This window comes from Aythya marila (assembly GCF_965140915.1).
Source record: "Aythya marila genome assembly, chromosome: 32".
In the NCBI taxonomy this organism is placed as follows: Eukaryota; Metazoa; Chordata; class Aves; order Anseriformes; family Anatidae; genus Aythya; species Aythya marila.
The window spans coordinates 1,298,704-1,319,248 of record NC_139073.1 but is presented as its reverse complement, the minus strand read 5'-3'; the positions used below and the strand labels follow the sequence as shown (position 1 = coordinate 1,319,248).

General features: G+C 67.9%; 4 protein-coding genes across 7 annotated transcripts in view; 3 read left to right on the top strand and 1 right to left on the bottom strand.

The window, feature by feature from the left end:
- Nucleotides 1-20,545, bottom strand: part of MCOLN1 (mucolipin TRP cation channel 1) — a 100,329-nt gene that overhangs the window by 11,010 nt on the left and 68,774 nt on the right. The window lies entirely within an intron of this gene.
- PGLYRP2 (peptidoglycan recognition protein 2) lies at nt 35-3,640 on the top strand. Its single transcript, XM_082781809.1, has 5 exons — nt 35-501; nt 1,477-2,313; nt 2,554-2,764; nt 2,870-3,164; nt 3,281-3,640. Exons 1-5 carry the CDS (start codon nt 42-44, stop codon nt 3,281-3,283), a joined length of 1,806 nt encoding a protein of 601 aa, XP_082637935.1. The 5' UTR covers nt 35-41; the 3' UTR covers nt 3,284-3,640.
- Nucleotides 3,700-13,418, top strand: RASAL3 (RAS protein activator like 3). Of its 2 annotated transcripts, none has more exons than XM_082781808.1 (19): nt 3,700-4,162; nt 5,150-5,549; nt 6,155-6,279; nt 6,361-6,445; nt 7,270-7,358; nt 7,445-7,527; nt 7,606-7,738; nt 8,022-8,120; nt 8,463-9,005; nt 9,477-9,621; nt 9,795-9,939; nt 10,256-10,492; nt 10,841-11,042; nt 11,197-11,300; nt 11,731-12,049; nt 12,483-12,605; nt 12,703-12,902; nt 13,055-13,130; nt 13,203-13,418. In XM_082781808.1, exons 2-19 carry the CDS (start codon nt 5,150-5,152, stop codon nt 13,353-13,355), a joined length of 3,261 nt encoding a protein of 1,086 aa, XP_082637934.1. In that variant the 5' UTR covers nt 3,700-4,162; the 3' UTR covers nt 13,356-13,418. The 2 variants fall into 2 exon arrangements, with proteins under 2 accessions (XP_082637934.1, XP_082637933.1); XM_082781807.1 differs by having other exon boundaries at nt 7,267-7,358.
- Nucleotides 14,316-20,545, top strand: part of WIZ (WIZ zinc finger) — a 43,016-nt gene continuing 36,786 nt past the window's right edge. For 2 of the 3 annotated variants that reach the window (XM_082781780.1, XM_082781781.1), the window contains exons 1-2: nt 14,500-14,622; nt 19,100-19,554. In XM_082781780.1, the coding sequence (XP_082637906.1) occupies nt 19,185-19,554 (370 nt within the window). In that variant the 5' untranslated portion in view covers nt 14,500-14,622; nt 19,100-19,184. Of the gene's footprint in view, nt 14,623-19,099; nt 19,555-20,545 lie in introns of all 3 variants that reach the window. The other variant, XM_082781782.1, reaches the window with a different exon arrangement.

The following is a 20,545-nucleotide window of genomic DNA, read 5'->3' as shown; positions in this document are numbered from 1 at the left end:
CAGACATGCGTACACATATGTGCGCACACACACGCACACGCATGTACACGTGTGCCATCACGTGTGCAAACACCTCTGTGCACGCATGCATGTGGACACACGTGTACGCACGGTGCGTGTGCGCACTCCATGTGCACTCACACGTGAGCACGCACACGTATGTGCACACACACGTGTCTGCACCCCCCCAGGGACACTTTCATGCACACGCACACACGTGTGCACACGCACACACACGCAGGTCCCCTTCCCAGGCTCCACCACGCGCACACCACCTTGCACACGTGAGCCACCCACACAGCACACACGTGCCACATGCGGGTGCCACCCCCCGGTGCCCGTGTGTCCCCCCCGGCCCCCAGCGGCCCCCGTGCCCTGGTGACACCCCCAGGCCTTGGGGACAAAGTCCGTGCCATGCATCGACCGGGGGCCACGTCCTGCCCTGCGCCATGCTCCCCTGGCTCGTCGTGGCGCTCGGCCTCTGCGCCCGGCTTGGCACAGGTAGGGGGAGGCCCCGTGGCCGCGTGTCACCACGGGCCACGGCACGTCGCGACATGTCACGACGCGCTGCGGCCCCGCAAGCCCCGGTTCTGGCCCAAACGGCTCCAGCCACGCTTCTCTCTTCCCTAATTAGTGAGGTTTTAGCCCAAAATCGAAGCAGGTTGAGCGTCTGAGAGGGAGAGGGGGGAGGTGTTTGGGGGGTGCCCCCACTTTTGGGTGCGTTTTGCTTCAATCGGGCTCCGGGTGCTCATACCGGGAGCTGTCACCTTGTTTTGGGGGTGCTTTTGCCCTTTTCTGGGTGTTTTTGCCCTTTTCTGGCACGCATCCATGCTGCTGTGGGTGCATTTTTCCCTGCTTTCGGTGTTTTTGACCTTTTCCGCGTGCCTTGGCCCTGCTCCAGGTACTTTCACATTGCTCTCTGGATGCATTTGCCTGATTTTGGGGTGCATTTGCTCAATTTTTAGTGCATTTGCCCTTTTTGGGCTGCATTTGCCCTGTTCTGTCCACTTTTGCCCATCTCTGGGTACATTTGCTCTGCTTTGAGGGCTTTTCCCCATTTTTGGGGGTGCTTTTGCTCTTTTCTGGCTGCCTTCGCCCTGTTCTGGGTGCATTCACCTTTCTCCGGGTGCATTTACCCTTTTCTGGGTGCATTTTGCTGGGTGTTTTCCGTCTGTTTTGGGTGCTTTCCCTCTGCTTTGGGTGCTTTCCCCCTGTTTTTGGGTGCTTTCCCTCTGGTTTGGGTGCCTGCATCCTGCTCTGTGTGCATTTGCTCATTTCTGCGTTCATTTGCCCCATTTTGGGTCCGTTTGCCCTTCTCCGGCCCCTTTTCACCCACCTCCTCGTGCCTTCCCCCCATTTCCCACGCAGCGTGGGTGCGCCTGCCTCCTTTTGGGTTCAGACCCTCCGTTCCGGGGGCTTTCCCTTCCCAGTTTCGGGTGTGCCCCCCCCCCACCTGCCTCCATCCCCCCCTCCCAGCTCTCCCCCCACGCTCCATGGACACGGTGGTGCAGATGGTGGAAGCCCTGGAGGCCGCCGAGGAGCTCAGCCTGCCGGAGCTGGCGTGGGTGCTGGGGAGCTGCAGCACCCCTGGGTGCCTCGCCGTGCTGGGGGCCCCCCTCGATGCCCCCCTGGACGTGCCGGCGCTCAGCCCCGAGCAGTGGGCGCTGCTCACCCACCTCCTGCGCCCCGACCCCACGGCACCCGAGCGCGGCGCGGTGCTGGCCCCCGACGGCTCCACCGTGGCCCTCGCGCCGCTGCTCGCAGGCATGGAAGTGGGGCTGAGGATGGCGGGGGGGTGGCCCGGCCCCATTCCCGAGCCCCCCACTGCCCTCGATGCCCTCTACGCCGTCACCATCACCGAGGCGCTGGGGATGGCTTTCCTCTTGGCTCGTGCCCGCAACCAGAGCAGGGCCACCCTGGGACCCGCCGGGTGCTGGGACGACGTGGAAAACCCCCAAAACTTCACCCTGCTGGGTCCCCCTTCGCCCGTCCCCGAGGCCGTCGCCAACGGGGCGCTGGATGGGGTGCTGCTGGGTGCCCGCTTGGCCGAGGCACCCGTCCCGCTCGCCCCCCTGCTCCGGAGCTACTACGGGACGGACAACGGCACCGCGAGCGGGCGGCCCCCCAGCAGCTACCGGCGCCAGGATTTCGGGGCGCTGACGGGGCTGAAGAAGCTGGAGGAGGAGGTGGTGGCGATGCTGCACCTGCTCCGGGTGCTGCCGCCCACCCGAGGGCTCTTGGAGGACGTGGATGAGGAGGAGGATGTGGCCATCGCCCGCCGGGCAGCGCGGGACTTCATGGAGACCTTTGTCGGTAGGGAGGTGGCACCCCCCCAGGATGAAAAGTTGGGTGGGAGGGAGGGTGCTGGGTGCCGGGATGGGTGCTGGGTGCCGGGATGGGTGTCATTGTCAAGGTCTGAGGGTACAAGTGGTGACACATGGACTGGCGTGGCTGGACAGCACCGTGTCCCCCGGAGTGGGTCCCCCGGGACAAAGCCACGTCCTCAGCCAAGGGCAGAAGCCCCCCGCTGCCACCCGCTGCCTTCCCTCGCAGAGTGCCCGGCCATCGTCCCCCGCTGCATGTGGGGTGCCCGTCCCTACCGGGGCACCCCCAAACCCTTGTCCCTGCCCCTGGGCTCTGTCTACATCCACCACACCTTCGTGCCCAGCGCCCCGTGCCGCACCTTCGCCGCCTGCGCCCGCGCCATGCGCTCCATGCAGCGCTTCCACCAGGACACCCGGGGCTGGGACGACATCGGCTACAGGTGAGCCCGATGGCACCGGCACCCCGCTGCCAGCCCCGCCACCCCGCCGCGGCCCCCGTCACCCCGTTGCCATCCTCACCGCCCAACACCCTTGGGTGCCCGCAGCTTCGTGGTGGGCTCGGACGGGTACCTGTACCAAGGCCGGGGGTGGCACTGGGTGGGTGCCCACACCAGAGGCCACAACACCAAAGGCTACGGCGTGGGCTACGTGGGCAACTTCTCAGCCACCCTGCCCGACCCCGACGCCATCGCCTTGGTGCGCGACGGCCTCCTGCCCTGCGCCGTCAGGGCCGGCCGGCTCCGCCACAACTACACCCTGCGGGGCCACCGGCAGGTGGTGAACACCAGCTGCCCCGGAGACTCCCTCTTCCAGGAGATCAGGACCTGGCGCGGCTTCGAGGTGGGCACCGGCTTCAACGGCATCCGCCGGGGGTGGGGGTTTGGGTGGTCCGAGCCCACCGAAGTGGGAGCGGGTTCGGTGCTGGGACTGCCCGTGGGTTCTGCTCTCCTTGGCAGTGAGGACCGGCCTCCGAGGGCGCTGTGCTGGGGGGGTGCTGGTCCGGATGGGTGCTGGTCCGGATGGGTGCTGCCAAGGTCGGATCCTGGTCGGGGCGGATGGAGGCCGGATGGGGGACCACGGACACCAGCCGGACCCCGGTCCAGACAGACAGACGGACGGCAGCCCGGACGGACGCTGGCGCGGGTGGGCAGCCAGGAGATGCCAGCCCAGCAGGACCCTGACCCCAAATGTCCGCAGCCCCGAAGGGACACTGGCCCGCACGGGTCCTGCCAGGGTCCCACTGTCCCAGCACACCGTGCCCGTAGCCACGAGCACCCCCCTAATAAAATCAGTGCCCGGACAGCAGCTCGGCCCCTGGGGAGCGAGGGGGAAACTGAGGCATGGGGCGGTGGGAGGCCGGGGGGTCCCACACCCTGTGCATGGGTGCGCACGTGCACACGCGTGACCCGTGCCCATTGGGACAGCCCGAGCTGAGCCCACCTTGGAGACCCCCCCGAGCCCCCAGCTGGGGTCGCCCACCCTCCTCACCCAGCCCCCGGAGGCGTCCCCGCACCGCCCCGCGCTGTGATGCTCCAGCGCCTCCGTCTCTGCCTCCCGTTCACTCTGAAACCTAACGATGGCCACTGAGCTGGACGAACACCGCTGGCCTCCGGCGCTTCCTGAGCACCTGGCGGAGGGCCCGGCGCGGCTCTCCCGGCTCGGTGCCCCCCGGGGCCATGGCCGAGCGTGATCCGGCCGGGCTGGGCGCCCCGATAACATCAGCGGGGCAGAGGCGGAGGTGAGGGTGTGACTGAAACTCCTGCCTGGTCACATGGGGAAGCCACGGCAGGAACCGGGGCGGCTGAGCCCGGGTGCCGAGGAGGCAGCAGGCGGCCGAGGTACGGCGGGGATGGGGGGGATCCGCGGGGAGGTGGCACCCTGGGGTGATGCTCCAGCCTCGGGAGCAGGCGGGGGTGGGAGGGAGCCAAAGGGGGGGGCGTGGGGTGCCAGCATGGGGTGAGGCAGCTCCCTGCTGAGCAGAGGGTGCTCCGTGGGTGCTGGGGGTGCTGGAGGTGCTGCTAGCTGGGGAGGGGGGAGAGTGCACCCCAAAAGCACCGGCACCACCCCCAGCTCTGGGGCACCCTCCCCAGCTCAGCGCCGGGGTGCTGCCACCCCAAAATTGGCGGGCGCCTGCAGCTCGCTTCCACCCTGCGGGTGCCCCCTCAAGGAAGCTGCGGGGTGCAACCAGCACCACGGGAGCAGCCCCCCCGCCTTGTCTGCACCCACCCTGGGATGCGGGGTGGGGATGGGGGGGTTGGGGGGGGTCACCCATCCCCGGAGCCCCCCCCGGCAGGCGTGGGGCACGCGCAGGGTGCAGGTGCCGGGAGGAAATGCCGCGGCAGCGCGGCCGCGATGGCGACGGAAACATCTCCGGCACCCGCCTGCGCCTGGGGCCGGGGTGGCTGCGGGGCCACCCACCCCGGGTGTCACCCCAACACGGTGTCACCGCGCCCCAGTGGCACCGTATCCTGCCACCCCTGCGCCCCGGCACGGAGGGGTGCCGCGGGGAGGGCCCCCAGGGGAGCTGTCTGGCCCCAGGGGAGCTGTAACGGCCCCAGGGCAGCTGTCTGGATACAGGCACCCAAATTGGGGTGCGCAAATTGGGGAGCAATATAGGGGTGCCCCGATAGGGGGACTTGGAAGGGGGTGTCCTGATAGAGCCCCCCCCTAGGTGAGGGCACCCAGGTAACGGTGCCTGGATGGGGGTGCCCCAGAAGGGATGCTTGGAGAGGGGTACCCAAATAGGGATGCCCACATAAGGGTGCCCACACCGGTCCCCACCCCAGCCCGTGGCCGTGGCTCATGGGGCTCTCCCCATCCCGCAGATGGAGGTGGAGAAACCCCCAGCGGCAGCCGAGACGCCGACGCTGCTGAAGACCTACAAATGGCGAACGGCAGCACCCATGGGTGACCGGGAACCCGAGCGGGGCACGGGGTCCCCGGGCAGCCGGCGCTGGACCCGGCTGCAGGGCTGGAAACGTTCCTACAGCCAACCCGAATCCGACGGCCCCGACGATGGGGCTGGGAAGGGGGCACCCAAAGCCAGCACCCGCCGGTCCCTGTTCCAGCGGGCTTTCTCGGCCCCCTCCAAGGTGGCCAAGGAGCCACGGAGCCCCGAAGGTGGCAAGGCCACCCTGCAGAAGTATTTGCGCTCCATGTCCAAGAGAAAGGGCCACGGGGAGAGCGGTGCCAGGGCCGAGCGGGCGCACCGCGACGCTCTGCCAAGTACGGGGGTGCTGGGGGGGTTCGGGTGTGGGTGCTGGGGAGGGGGCGACGGTGGTGGGCGATGGGTGGTGGGCAGGGGACGTGGGAGATGGTCTGGGAGGAGGTGGGTGGTGGGTTGGGGGCAACGGGTGGGTTGTGGGTGAGGGGTGGTGGAGCCCATGGGGGTCTGGGGGGTGATGGGTGGGTGCTGGTGAGGGGCGCGGGGGCTGTGAGTGGGGCAGGATGTGGGGCAGGCTCTGCCGGTGCTGGGTAGGGGGGCACCCATGGGGGCAGGACGGCTGGGTCCCTGCGTGTGACCTGTAGAGGGTTTGGTCGTGGCCACGTGCGACCCGGCATTGCCACGCTGATGGTGGCACCTCCACGGCCACGCGTCCTCCAGCACTGCTGCCCCCCTGGTGGCACGGCCACGGCCACGTGGCTCCCGGCATCGCAGCACCCGGGGTGGCACAGCACCCTGTGGCCCCTAGCACCATCACCCCAACCACGCTGTGGCCCTGACTTGATCACACCTTGGTGGCACGGCCACAGCCACGTCCCCTGGTGCCACCACGCTGACCATACGAGCACCCACCGGGTGGTCCTGACACCCTGCTCTGCACCCCCAGCCCCGGAGAGCACTCACAGCACCCCGACAGCCCCGCTGGCTCCGGCACCCGATGTGCCAGTGTGGGACGTCTCCAACTTCTCGCTGGTGGACGGACAGCTGATCCACGTGGGCAGGGACGAGGAGGTGAGGACACGGGGACCCCGGGGCACCCTGGGGTGCACGGGGTGCTGGAGGTGGCGGTGCCTGACCCCGCTGCGCCCTCAGGCTTCGTGCAGGAGCAGGAACCGGACCGGGAGCTCCATCTCCGAGAGCACCAACCTGCACCCAGCAGGTGGCAGGAGGGACACCGGTGAGCTGCTGACACGGGGCGCTGCCAGCTGCTGCTGCGAGCTCTGGAGCAGCTCCTGTGCGTGGAGCCTTTGGGCCTTGCACCACGCACCGTGCCCCACGCCCCACGCCGTGCATCGTGGCCATGCCCTGTGCGATGCCTCGTGCCATGTTCCATGTTCCACCCCGTGCCCTCTGCACCGTGCCACGCACCCCACGCTGCACCATGTCCCACGCCGTGCCCCACTCTGTGCCCCGTGCCGTGCCCCACGCCGTGCGTCGTGCATTGCGCCCCGTGCCGTGCCCCGTGCCATGCCCCTCACCTTGCCCCACGCTCCGTGCACCACACCGAGCGCTGGGGCCTGGAGGAAGTCCTCCGTACCGGGTGCCGGGTGCCGTCACTGCTTCCTCCACGCTGCTGCGTGTGCTGATCCGGCCGATAAGCGCTTTCGGCTTCCTCCCTGCGCCCCCCATCAGCGCGGGCAGGCGCCACCGCCAACCAGCCATGGGCCCCCGCCGCTGGCTGCTCTGCGCCGCGCAGGGAGGTGAGTTCCCCCTCCCCGGACACCCCCCTACCCCCAGCCCCTCTGCACCCTTCTCCCTCGCACCCACGAACGGGCTGCACCCGAGGCTTGGCTGAATTTTGGGGCTACAGGTGGGCAGGATTTGGCACCCAGAACCTCCGGGGGCAGGAGGGCTCCGTCCTCCCTCCCGCTTTGGTTGATGTTTCCAAGGGTGATGTGGGGGGGGTGGATTGGGCTGTATCCTGCCCCCCTGCACCCTACCGTGGTGTTGGGGGGCTGGGGGTGCACATGGGGGGGGGGCTGATGTGGGTGGCTCCAGCAGACCCGGCCACGGAGGAGAGAAACACACGGGCAGCAGGGAAAGGCACCGACAGCGACGCTTCGGTCACCTCCCAGTTCAGCAATGTCAAGGTGGGCATCCCGGGCCCGGCGCCACCCTTGGTGCCACGCCGCACCCAGGAAGTGGCGTGGCATCCATCCCCTTGTCCCTAAACCAGGGCCTGCTGTGGAAGCGGCTCCGGGATCGGAAAGGGCGCGCGGTGCCCAAAACCGAGACGACGGCGGTGGCTGACGGCGAGAGGTACGGCCCCGTGGGAGGCGGCGGGGACGGTGGTGGGGACACCGGGGAGGGCCCCTGGTGGCAGCCGTGTCCCCTCAGGACCCCGAGCCAGAGCGGTTCGCGCGAGTCCCTGCTGCCCCCGCCGAGCGCCGCCGAGCTGGACCTCACCGGGGACAACGTCATCATCCGGCCCGTGCACGGCAGCATCGTGGGGGAGAAGTTCTGCTTCCAGGTAACGGCCCCGGCCACGCACCCGGGACACCCTTGGGAGGTGGCCGGGGCACCCAGGGCACCCTGGAGGAGCACCCAGAGCACCCCAACGTAATTCCTTGCCTGGCTCCTGGGGCACCCAGAGCACCAAGGGCACCCTGCCCAAGCCCCCAGGGGATCCCCACTGGGCACCCAGAGCACCCTGGCACAGCCATAAGCACCCAGACGACCCTGAGGCAGGTCCCAAGCCAGGACCATCCCCTGGGCACCCCAGGGTGCCTTCCTGACACCTTCCCTGCACCCAGATCATCACCGCTGAGGGCAGCCGGTCCTTTGGCTGCACGTCCTTGGCCGAGCGCGACCGCTGGATCGAGAACCTGCGCCGAACCGTGCAGCCCAACAAGGTGGGATGGGCACCCATGGGACACCCCCGCCACCCCCAGGGACACCCCCCGGCACCCTGAGTACGGGTCCTGTCCCCACCCACGCCCCCTTTTGTCCCGAGGGCTTGGCTGTCCCCCACGTCCCGCTCCTGTCCCGTGTTCCATCCTGGCTCTGTCCCTCCGCAGATTTCCCTGTCCCCTCCTGTCCCCTCCTGTCCCCTCCTGTCCCCTCCTGTCCCCACGTCCCCTCCTGTCCCCATCTCCACCCACAAACCCCCCACACCACGTCCCCCCACCACCCCCATGGACTTTTACCCCCCTCCCCTTACCACCCCACACTTCCCCCCCTTGCACCCTCCCCAGGACAACTGCGAGCGGCTGGAGCTGGCTCTGAGCCTGTGGGTGTACGAGGCGCGGGACCTGCCACCCCGGCGCCACCTCCGCTGCCACCTCCTCCTGGACGGCGCGCTCTTCGCCCGCACCACCGCCAAGGTGGCCGGTGCCGACGGCGAGCTCTTCTGGGGCGAGCTCTTCCAGCTGGCCGCCCTGCCGCCCGCCCGCGCCCTCACCCTCGCCCTGTGCCGCGATGACCAGGGCCACCCCTGCCAGACGGTGGCTTCTGTCACCGTCCCCTTGGCAGAGCTGGCGGCCGCCCGGCAGCCCCTGGAGCGCTGGTACCCGCTGGGCGGCCACGGCAGCGGTGAGCGGGCGCCGGCGGTGCGGGTGCGCGGGCGGTACCGGGAGGTGCGGGTGCTGCCCATCGTGCGCTACAAGGAGCTGGCCGAATTCATCACCTTCCACTACCGGGAGTTGTGCGCCCACCTGGAGCCCACCATCGCCGTGCGGCACAAGGAGGAGCTGGCCGGCACCTTGGTCCACGTCCTGCAGAGCACCGGGAAAGCCAAGGTGGGGCACACCGTGAGAGAGGTGTGGTGGACGTGGGGGGGGGGGTGGGATGGGTTGGGTTGAGTTGGGTTGGGTTGGGATGGGATGGGATGGTTTGGGATGTGTTGGGTTGGGTTGGGTTGGGATGCGTTGGGATGGTTTGGGTTGGGTTGGGATGGGTTGGGGTGGGTTGAGTTGGGTTAGGATGGGATGGGATGGGTTGGGTTGGGTTGGGTTGGGTTGGGTTGGGTTGGGTTGGGTTGGGTTGGGATGCGTTGGGTTGGGTTGGGATGCGTTGGGATGGTTTGGTTGTGTTGGGATGGCATGGCATGACATGGTACTATGAGTGGGATGGGATGGGATGGGATGGGATGGGATAGGATGGGAAATTCAGTTCGAGGGGATTCCAGGAGACCCAGGCACTGCCCGGGCTGGGGTTGCCAAGTCCTGTTGGGCCCACGGGTTGAGCCCCTCGACGTGGCCACCCTGCAGGCGTTCCTCATTGACCTCGGCGTGGCCGAGCTGGACCGCTTCGACGACCGGGAGGCGCTGATCTTCCGCGAGAACACGCTGGCCACCAAGGCCATCGATGAATACATGAAACTGGTGGGGGGCAAATACCTCCAGGACACGCTGGGTACGGCCGGGCATTAAAAGGCTTTGGGGGCATTACGGGGTGCAGGGCGTGGGCGGGACGTTATGGGGCATTTCGGGCTGCGGGACACCCCCAGCACATCCCTGGGGGCTCGTCACAGCCGTGCCCGTGGTGGTGGCCGGCCAGTCCCTCACCAGTTGCCCCCCGGTGCCCAGGTGAGGCCCTGGCCCAGCTCTGCACCTCGGACGATAGCTGCGAGGTCGATCCCAGTAAATGCGCCGGCCCCGACCTCTCCGACAACCAGAACAACCTGCGGCAGGTCTGCGAGGAGACCTTCCAGCGCATCGCCACGTCCTGCGAGTGAGGGGCAGGGACAGGAAAGGGCTCGGGCAACGGGACGGGCACGGGAGAGGGCACGGGGACAGCCACCAGCAGGAAGACCCAAGGATGGGCTTGGGGACGGGCACGGGAACGGGTCCTGGCACCGGGATGGACATGGGGAAGGACACGGGGACGAGTCTGGGGACAGACGTGGGGGACGGGAAGAGAGAAAGGCGCCACGCCTGGGATGGACACGGCGGTGGGCACCGGGAGGGACGTGGGGACAGGTCTGGGACAGACACGGGACCATCGCGGGGGGACTTTGGGGTCACCCACCCCCCGTCCGTCCCCACAGAGCCTTCCCGGCGGAGCTGGGCGAGATCTTCGCGGCGTGGCAGGAGGAGTGCGCGGCGCGGGGCAAGGCGGCCATCGGGCAGCGCCTGGTCTCGGCCTCCCTCTTCCTGCGGTTCCTCTGCCCGGCCATCATGTCCCCCAGCCTCTTCGGCCTCGTCCAGGAGTACCCGAGCGAGGCCACCGCCCGCACCCTCACCCTGGTGGCCAAGGTCATCCAGAACCTGGCCAACTTCACCACGTAGGTCGCGGTGCACTGGCGGTGCTGGTGGGGAGGGGGGTCCCTGTGGGGTGGCGGCGATGTCCCCTACAGCCCCTGCAGCCCCTACAGCCCCTACAGCCCCTACAGCCTGTGGCACGTGCCCTAAAACGGCCGTGGGGCAGTAGGGATGTCCCCAAGGTGCCCTGAGGCCACGTGAAATGGGGCAGCTCTCCTCCGTGGCATGGGGCTGCAGGGAGGGATCCCACATCCCACGGGGCACCGGGGACGTCCCCCGCACGCCACGGGGACACGGCAGAGCCCTCACCCGTGGTGGCTGGGTTTGGGGACGCGGCGGTGACGCCGGTGACAGGCCGCCACGGTGCCCAGGTTCGGCGAGAAGGAGGCCTACATGGGCTTCATGAACGAGTTCCTGGAGCACAACTGGGGCCCGATGACGGCCTTCCTGCAGAGCGTGGCCAACCCCGAGAGCAGCGTCCACATGGCCACCTACGACGGCTACGTGGACCTGGCCCTGGAGCTCGCCACCCTCCACCTCCTGCTCTGCGACATCTTCTCCAGCTTGGACCAGGTGCCACCACCCGTGTGTGTGTCCCCACGTGGGGCCGGTGACCCCGGTCTCCTTCTTGTCCCCGTGCGCTGAGCCGGGTTCTCGCTGCCACCTGTGTGTCACCCGCCCAAGGGCCACCCGACGTCCCCGTAACGTCCCCGTTTTGTCCTGGCAGGCCACGCAGGAGGAGCTGGAGCCCCTGCCCACCATCCTCAATGCCATCAGGGAGGGCACCCCCGTCCCCGTCTCCGTCCGGCTCAGCTCCACCACGGAGCGAAGGTACCGGGGGGTGGGCAGGGGACACACGCGTGGGGCCAGCAGGGAGACACCGGGAGCTTTTCGGGGTGGTTCTGCTCCTGGTTGGGTCCGGGGTGACTTTGGGTTTGGGGTGACTGAGCCCAGCCGGGTCCCGGGTGGCTTTGGGATGATTCTGCTCCAAGCTGGCTTCCAGGGGTGGCCCAAGGGTTCCAGGTCCTGCTGTCAGCGGGGTTTGGGGGAGACTTCTGGTGCAGGCTGGGTCCGGGGGCTGTTTCTGGCCCCGGGTGGGTTTAGGGGCTGCTCCTGCTCTTGGCTGGGTCCCCCAAATGCTCTCAGACAGCCTCAGGGCAGCGCTGGCCCTTGCGGGACTTGGGGTGGTCCCGGTGGACCCCTTGGGGGTCCAACACCTCCCCGGTGCCCACCCGTGCCACCTCCCCCTCTCCTCGCCCAGCCCGGCGGAGAGCCACAAGCCGGGCTTCGTGCCCCCGCGGGACCTGAGCAAGCACAGCCCCCTCATCAAGAGCCAGTCCCTCGTCAGCATCCGCCGCGTCCGCAGCCGCGAGGACGGGACGGACGCGGAGCCAGGGCGGGCGCCGTCCCCGTCCCCGTCCCCTCGCCCCGGCCGGGAGCGGAGGAACGTGCAGCGCACCCAGAGCGTCCCGGCGCAGAACAAAGCCGCCCGCCGCCTGCGCAAGCAGGGCAGCGCCGAGCAGGTGGCGGGGACGCAAGGCGAGGACCCCCCGGGGGTCTCCGGCCCTCGAGATGCCACGGTGAGACAACCCCGGGACGGGACGGGGGGGGGACGCCTCGAGGGTGGCAGCGCCACGGGGAGGTTTTGGAGGGGGATCACGGGGGAGTTTTGGGGGTGGTGGGGCCAGGAAAAGGCTGTGGGGACCCTTTGGGGATGATGGAGACGTGGGGTCCCTTTGGGGACAATTGGGGTCCCTTTGGGGACAATGGAGCCGTGGGGACCCTTTGGGGACAATTGGGGTCCCTTTGGGGGTGGCAAGGCCATGGGGAACGTTTGTGGTAGGATCACGGGGACCCTTTTGGGGAGGACGGGGCCATGGAGACCCCTCGGGGATCACAGGGGCTCGGGGACCCCTCGAGAAACAACCGTGGAGACCCTTTGGGGGGCGGCAGGCCCCCACCCTGCCGCGCACCCCAGGGTGCCCACGCTGACGGGTGCCCCGGGTGCCGCAGGGACGCTCGAAGCTGCGCTCGTCGGTGTCGCTGCCGCGCAAATCCACGGTGCCGTGGCAGCGCTACGCCGAGGAGGCGGCGGCGGCCCAGGGCGAGCTCTACGCCATCCGTCCCCTCGAAAAGGTAACCCTGGGGGGGGGCAGCACCCGGCCCGGCACCCACGGGGCCTCCCTCCTGACCTCTGCCCTCGTGTGTGTGTCCCCAAAAAAACAAAAACCAGCACGGGAGGCTGATCGAGGCGCTGGGGAAGGAGGTGGCGGAGAGCCGGGAGAAGCTGCGGCGGGCGGAGGCGCGGGCGGGCGAGCTGGAGGCGCAGCACCGGGGGCTGCGGCAGGAGCAGGGCCAGCACCGCCAGCAGCTCGAGAGGCTCCGCCAGCAGCTGGACGAGGCCAATGCGCGCGTGGCCAACCTGGGAGCCAGGTGGGTGGCCCCAAAGCCTGGGGGGCCCCAAAACCTGGAGGACCCCAAAGCCTGGGAGACCCCAAAGCGGTGCCCAGCGCCCAGCTCTGCACCCCCCAAACCACTTCCAGTTCCTGCTGGGGGTCCGGGCTCATCCCAACCCGAAATTTTAGGTTGACGGCGGCTGAAGGCACACGGAAGAAGGACCTGGAGAGGCTGAAGGCCAGCGAGGAGAAGGGCCGAGCGCTGGTAAGAGCCCCGGGAGCCCCAGGAGCGGGGTGTGGGGGCCGGGCGGCGGGCACTGACACCGTCCCCTCGCAGGAGAGCCGAATTTCGGCGCTGGAGCGGGACCACACCGAGCTGCGCGCTGCCATTGCCCAGCTCCGGGGCCACCCGGGTAGGACGGGACACCGGGCCCCGGGGACACCGAGCTGGGACGAGGGCGGTGAAGATGCCCAGGCCACCAGCGTGTGACCCGCGGCGCCGTTCCCAAAAGCTGTTTGACCCCGATCCCAGTGGGATTCCCGTCCCCAAGGAATAAACGGCGTTGGTGTCACTCGGAGCGGTGCCTGTCAGCACCCCGCGTCCTGGCCCCGGCGCCATGGGGGGCCGCATCCATCCCCATGGGGCACCAGGCTTTAGGGCAGGGCCACGGGGGCACTTTGGGGGTCTCAAATTCAAGTCCGTGGGGACTTTTGGGGGTGACAGGACCATGGGAGCCCTTTGGGGGTGTCACATCCATGGGGACCTCTTGGGACAGGGCCATGGGGAGCTTCTGGGGCAGGGCCATGGGGACCCAAGGGGACAGGACCTTGGGGGCCCTTTTGGGGTGTCAAGTCCAAGTCCATGGGGGCTTTTAGGGCCAGGGCCATGGGGGCCCTTTGGGGGTTTCATGTCCATGGGGACCTCTTGGGACAGGGCCATGGGGACTTTTGGGGCAGGACCTTGGGGCTTTTTGGGGGTGTCACGTCCACGGGGGTTTTAGGGCAGGGCCACGGGGACCCTTTGTGGGTGTCAGCCCCACGGGGACCTTTTAGGACAGGTCCCTGGGAGCCCTTTGGGGCTGACCGGACCTCGGGGACCCCCGGGGGGGGGCTCCCGAGCCCCAGCGCGGCCACCTCGGGGCCGCCCCCTCCCCTCCCCTCTCAGCGCCCTCCCCAAGATGGCGGCGCGGCGCGGCCGTCGCGCGGCGATGACGTAGCAACCGCGCCGCCTCCCCCTCTCCCCCTCCCTCCCCCTTCCCCCCCTCGACCCCCTTCCTCCGCCACTCCCAACATGGCGGCGCCGCCGCGCCGCCGACGTCATCACGGCGGCGCCGCGCGGGGCCAATGGGCGGGGTGGGGGGGGCGGCGGCGGCGGCGGCGGCCGCTCCGGCGGGGCGGGGGCAGGGGGCGGGGGCCGGGGGGCGGCGCGGCCCCAAGATGGCGGCGGCGGCGGCGGCGGAGGCGGCGCTGGGCCCCCCCTCGCCGCCCCCAAGATGTCGGCGGCGGCCCGGTCGCGCTCGGCGTGACGTAGTCAGGCCCCGCCGCCGGGAGGGGGGCGGGGGAGCGGCCGGAGCGGCGCAGGAGGAGGCGGCGGCGGCACCGGGAGGGGCACCGGGAGAGGAGCCCCCGGGGGGGGCCTTAACGGGACCATGGCCTCGGCCCCGCGCTTGCTGCGGGGCCCGGAGCCCGGGGGGAGGCCCCGGGGGCGGCGGAGGCGCTGAGGAGCCCGCGGGGCCCGGCCCCGGGGGGGCGGAGGGGTGAGTACCGGGGAGGGGGGGGGGGGAACGGGCCCCGGGGGGGGGGTTTAAGGGGGGTTTGGGGAGGGGAGGGGGGAAGTGGGGTTGTGTGTGCCCCCCCCCGGTACCGGGGAGGGGGGGGGAAGGGGCGAGGAGCCCCCGGTGGCGGCACCGTCCGGGGTGCTGAAACGGGGACGGGGAGCGGGGGGGGTGGGGGGGGACGGGAGGGGCTGGGGGGGGGCAGGGAGGAAGGTGACAGCGGGGGGGGGTGATAAGAGGTGGGTGATAAGGGGGGGCGGGGGGGGCTGCAGGTGACAAGGGGGGGGTGGGGAGGGTGTGGGGGGGGGGCGAGGGGGGGAGATTGGGACTGCCTGGGGACACAGGGGGGCTTTGGGGGGGCTTTGGGGGGGGGCACCCAGGGGGCGAGGGGGGGTGCAGGTGAGTTTTGGGGGGGGCACGGGGGGGTTTGGAGTGGGGGGACACCTGTGAGAGTGTTGGGGACGTGGGGGGGTGTGCCTGGGGGGGGGGCATGCGTTATGGGGGGGCTGTGGCTGTTTGGGGGGGGGGACAAGGGGACAATATCGTGGCCACAGGGCCGTGTCAGGGTGGGCTTCACCCCCCTGACCCCCCAACCCGGGACAGGGTGACCTGGGTGACACAGGACTGGGGGGGGGGGGACACGGTGACATCTGGGGGGGGGATGGTGTTTGGACCCGTGCTCCCCCCGTGGCTGGCTCAACATCAGGGTGCATGGGGGGGGAGGACACCCCCCCAACCCCCCCAACGGCCTTAGTGGAGCTCGTTAACGAGCTTCGCTTCAACGAGCCTCCGGTAACGAGCAGGCAGGAGCCCCCCCTGCCCTTGTGACCCCCCCGGCAGCCTCAGGTGGGGTCGGCGGTGATGGTGGGGGGGGGCACGGGGGAGGATTTTGGGGACCCCTTGGAGCGGTTTTCATCCCGGTGTGGCTCGCCGGGGGCTTTGCGTGGAGGTCTGTCCGTCCGTCCATCCATCCGTCTGTCTGTGTCTGAAATGGGCGCTGGGTTTGGCAGCGGTCGTGGAAGAAGAAGAGGAGGAGGAGGAGAAGGAGGAGGAGGAAGAGCAGCCCCCCCCCCCCCCCCCCCGGGGGACGCCGGTTCCAGCTCCGGGCGGGCGGCGAGCCCCCCTCTGCGGCACCGCGGCTTCGGAGGAGGTTTTGGGAGCTCGGGAGGAAGGGTGGGGGGCGCTGCCGGGAAGGGACCCGGCCGGGATCCCCGGTTTGGGGATCCCCCGGTTTGGGGCTCCCCAAATTTTGGGCTCCCGGAACGGCCTCGCTGTCACTGGGAAGGCGCTCGCGGGGGCTTCATCGGAGCCTCCCCAAATTCCTCGTGGAGCGAATTCCCTGCACAATCGCTCCCTTTTGGGGTTCTGCCCCAGAAGAGGCTCCAAGCGAGACCGAAACCCTCAAAACCGAGCCCGGTTTGGCGAAACGACCCCATTGGGGGGGGGAGAGGCTCCGAAGCCCACCGGGAGCCGCTTTGGCCCCGCGCAGCCACCCCTGGGCCGGGCGGTGCTGGGCCAGAGCCCCCTGAGCCCGGCTGGCAGGGAAGGAAGCGATTGTCCCCGATCGTCCCCGATTGTCCCCATTTAAAGCGTTTTAGCATTTAAATTGGGGCCGTCCTGCTCCGCCTCCCCATGGCTGCGGGGCGAGGGGCTGGGGGAAGGGGCCGGCCGCAGTCTGGCCCCGGCCCTTGGCACGAGCGGGCGGCGGGGAGCTGGGTAAGGACTCGGAAACTGTGTGCGAAATTGGGGCATAATGTTGGGTTTTTGCTTTTTTTTTTTTTTTTTTAAAGTCTCCCCCCAAAAAAAAGCAGCGAGCGGGTCACCCGGTGGAGCCAACCCCTGCTGGTTTGGTTATTTTTTTTGGGGGGGGGTTGTGGGTGCTGGTGTGGAGAACTGGGGGGAGAAAGGCGAAAATCTCAAATTTTCGGTGAGCTTCAAAACCCAGCCGGGTGTGAGGGGAGGAAGAAGAGGATGAAGGAAGGGGCAGGCGGCTTCTGTGCTCCTATGGGGAGCTGCTGGTGTGGCACATCGGAGAGGGGGGGGATGCTGCCACAGCTCAAAAAGGGGGAAAAAAGGGGAAAAAGGGAAAAAAAGCCCCTTCCTGGAGGCTGGCTGGCTGCAGGTCTTCAAAAAATAGGGATGAAAATTCGTGTATTTGAGGGCGTTGTGGTATCGCCCCCCTGGCGCTCGGTGCGTTTTACCCCAAATCCTGGTTTCTTCACCCCATTGGTATCTGTGGGGATCCCAACGTCTTGGGGCTGGCAGAGCCCAACGGAGCCGCTGCTTTCTGCTTAAAAGAGGAGAAAAAAGCCAAAACAAACCCAAACCCCCAGTTATTTAGCTCAGTTTTGATGGGTCCCTTCGCAGGGAGTGCGACGCGCCGCCCCGCCACGTGCCCACGCCGCGTTGTCGTGTGGCTCCTTGCTGCTTTCCCTTTTATTCCACTAACGGGTGATGCATTTTGGGGTGATTTCTCTCCGTTTTGGCTGCACGCCTGCCTCTTGCCGCTTGCCAGCCAGCTTGGGATCAGCCTCCCTGCGCCGAGGGTGGCAGGGACCCCTCCTGCTCGCTTTTGGGGGTCCCCTGTCCCCGTGTCCCCCCTGTCCGTGCCGGGGGGGTGGCAGCGGGGTGGGCTCTCGGTGGCCGTCCCCACGTGCGGGCTGGCCCGGAGCAGGTGGCCGGTGGGCTCGCTCCTCCGCCACTTCCCTCTGCGCTTGGCAAAGGGGCACCGGGCAAAATCTATGGCCCATTGTTTTCCCCTTGGCTCCCGAGAGGAAATTTAAGCCCGCTCTTGAAATCGGGGTGGGTTTCTTTTTTATTTTATTTATTTTTTTTTCGGTTTCCTCGGACTCGGTGCTGAGGTTTGAGGAACCTGCGGGCAGCCGAGCCGCTGCCTCCCGGGACAACGTGATGGGAGATGCGGGGAGAGGAGAGACCCTCGGGACCCTCGGCCCCTCCTGGCAGAGCCGGGGGGAGGCAGAAGCTTTCCCCGGGCTCTGCCCCAGCCCTTGGGCCCCAGCAGCTTTCGGGAGCCCCCCCAAACGGGGGAAGGCGCGGAAGGGATTTGGGACGCTTCGAGCTGGGGCTGCTCCCAAGCCCCAGGTGGAAAAGCCCTCGCCCGGCAGCATCCCCGGCCCCCAAATCGAGGGCAGCTGCGGGAGCTGACCCCTTGCTGATGAAGAAAGGCGGCTTTATTTTAGTTTAGTTCACTTTTAGGTCTTTAGTGCTATTTTTTTTTAAAAATTGATGGGAAGAAACCAGCCCAAGCAAGAGCCGGTTGGGTGCGTGCAGCCGGGCCCCGGAGAGGAAGGCGGCGAGGTGGCTTTTTGGGGGGATGAGGTGGCTTTTTAATGGGCAGGGTGGCTTTTTGGGGGGCGAGGTGGCTTTTTGGGGGATTTTCAGGGTCATCCCGGTGCCGTGCGCTGGGCTGGGCTCTGCCACTCTCCTCCCGTGGCCCGGGGCTACGTCGGGTGGTGATGGCATCTCGCAGAGCGCCAACGATTCCCTGTCTTCATTTGCATTGTTACCTTGAAGGTATTTATAGTCTCGCTGCCTTCTCCTTCCCCGGCTGGGTAAATTTAGCTCCTCGGCGCTCCCTCGGTGCCTTTATCCTCCGGCTGGCTGATAAGCCGGCCTTTTTAGCGCCCGGTTCCTCCTTTTTTTTTCTTTTTTTCCTCCCCCGCCCCGATCCGGGATTCAGCCTCTGGGTCAAAGCAGGGGCGCTGGAGATCTCCCCCCCTCCCTCCAGGTGGTGGAAAGGGTTTGGGGGAGATGGGTGATTTTTTTTGGGGGGGGGGACACAAACGCAACGGGTTTGCCCCCAGCAGCACCCAGACCCTCGGGGGACCCCCGGGCGCTGTTTTTGGTGAGGGCGATGCTTCGAGCCCGGCGGCTGAACTCATCCAAAAGGCCGTGGGGTCACAGGGATTGAGGATTTCTCCCCTTTTGGGGTGATTTTGGCCTCGGTGATGGGGTCGCTGCGTGAGGCTGAGGCACCGCTCCCGCTTCAGCCCCGCTCGGTGGCGGCAGCGGGCCAAAATCCCGTGGTTTTGGGGAGCCAGGAGGCTTTGGGGGTACAGAGACACCCCCGCAGCTGCGTGGTGGTTAATTCTGGGGGGAAATAACGGGCTTTTGGGGGAAAAAGCTTCGTGCTGGGGACATTTGGGGTGTTTTAGGGTACGGCACCGTGTCGGCTACCGGCAGCATCGGTGCTGCCAAGGGGGTGAGCGGTGGGACCCGACGCCTTGCCCCAGAGCCTGGCTGGGCTCAGGGGGCAGCAAAAACGGGACGAGCAGGGGGGCACCGAGGCGATTTTTGGGGAATTCCAGCATCGGGAACAGCGGCGAGGCCCCGTGCTGGGAAGCTTCAGGGTTTTCAGGAGCCGCTCACGGCCTCCTCCGCGTGGGAGAAACCCGGGCTCCTCTCTCATTTTCCCCTCTTTTATCCCTGTTTCTCGTAGGTTTTTCCGGCAGTCCCTGGCCGCCGACCCTCCCGAGCCCCGCTGCGGGGTTTTTTCGCGAGCGCCGCAGCGCGATCGGCGAGGGATGGAGAAAGCTGTCCCCGCTTTATCGGAGCGCCAGGGAGATGGAGGCAGAGCCCTGCTAATGACACTGGAGCCAAACAAAGAGAATTTTGCTGCCCTTGAGTGCCCCCAAGGTGAGGAGAGAAGAGCTGCTTTTGTGAAAGATGCGAAAGCGCCTCTGGAGAGCCCGGCTCTATCTGGGACATCGGTGGAAGCGGGGACGGAGCTCAAGGAAGCCGCCTTCTACGCTGCGGACAACCTGGCGATGATGAGCAGGGACGGGAAGGGGCCCCCCGGCACCGAGCTCTGTCCCCTGCAAGAGGACCCCGACTTCTTCTCGCCCCTGTCCCGCCAGGAGCCCGACATCGCCCTGGAAGCCCGCGACGTGGCCGGTAAGACCCCGGGAAGCCCCCGTTGGGTTCCTCCCGCGGGCCGGTGGCAGCTCCCGGTGCTTGGGGTTGGGTTGAGCCAAGTTTGGGCGTCGTGCCCGCAGCCTGTCGGTGGTGCCCCTGCTCTGGTTCGTGTTGGGTGTCTTGGTTTGGAGGCATTTTGCCACGAGATGCCGGGAATCTGGGCAAAAGGGGGCTCAGCGTGGTGAAAACCCGGCGGGTTTGGGGCTCGGGGTCGTGACAGCGAGCCCGTGCCTGGGTTAAGCGCCAGAGGCAGGGATGTTGTGGGTCAGGCCCCAAAACCGGGCTCTCGGCGAGCTTCCAGCCACCCTGCCCTGCCCCTGGCAGCAGGGCTGGCGTTGTTGGGCTCTGCCCCACCTCCCAAAAACGCTGAGGAGCAGCGAGCCGAGGCTGGGACCGCTCGTGCCGAGCTCAGGGTGCAGCTGGGGAAGGCAGAGCCCCCTCGCTGCAGCCCCCGCGGCCGAGAGCTTTCAGGCGAGTCAAATCTTCCGGCCGTGGATGCTTTTTTTGGGGCCTCGGGAGCGAAAGCAGCACCACCTGCACCTCGCGCAGCTCCCCTTGGTGCTTCCTCTTCTCAGAGAGGCTCTGCCGAGCGTGGTCGCGTGCACAAAAACCTCATCCCCCGAGCTGTGGGACGCGCGGGGACCCGTCTGCCACCGGTGCCGTTAGCCCCGTGATACTGATTGCTCCTGATGTACAGGATGAGCGTTTTGTTACCCGTGGGAGTTCCTCCCCTGGATAAAATCCCTCCTCTGAGGGCTCGGAGCGATGCTGCTGCGCTCCCGGGGATGTTTCCGCAGCTCTCCTCTCACAGGGGAACCCTGCACGGCTGCTGCCCGTGCTCTGCTCCTCCCCAAACCCCCAATTTCCCAGTGTCTGTCCCCCGCCTGCTTGGAGGATTCGCCTTCTCCCGTGCCAGCCCCAAAGCTTTGGCACCCTCGGGGCCCTCCTCTCCTTCCTTCCCCGTTTCCTC

Excerpts from the sequence above, each read along its gene's own strand:
- PGLYRP2 (XM_082781809.1), top strand. The coding sequence starts at position 42 with ATGTACACGTGTGCCATCACGTGTGCAAACACCTCTGTGCACGCATGC. Across the intron at positions 2,314-2,553 it reads CTTCATGGAGACCTTTGTCG|AGTGCCCGGCCATCGTCCCC; the intron begins GTAGGGAGGTGG and ends CTTCCCTCGCAG. Across the intron at positions 2,765-2,869 it reads TGGGACGACATCGGCTACAG|CTTCGTGGTGGGCTCGGACG; the intron begins GTGAGCCCGATG and ends GGGTGCCCGCAG.
- RASAL3 (XM_082781807.1), top strand. The coding sequence starts at position 5,150 with ATGGAGGTGGAGAAACCCCCAGCGGCAGCCGAGACGCCGACGCTGCTG. Across the intron at positions 11,043-11,196 it reads TCTTCTCCAGCTTGGACCAG|GCCACGCAGGAGGAGCTGGA; the intron begins GTGCCACCACCC and ends TTGTCCTGGCAG. Across the intron at positions 12,050-12,482 it reads CCGGCCCTCGAGATGCCACG|GGACGCTCGAAGCTGCGCTC; the intron begins GTGAGACAACCC and ends CGGGTGCCGCAG.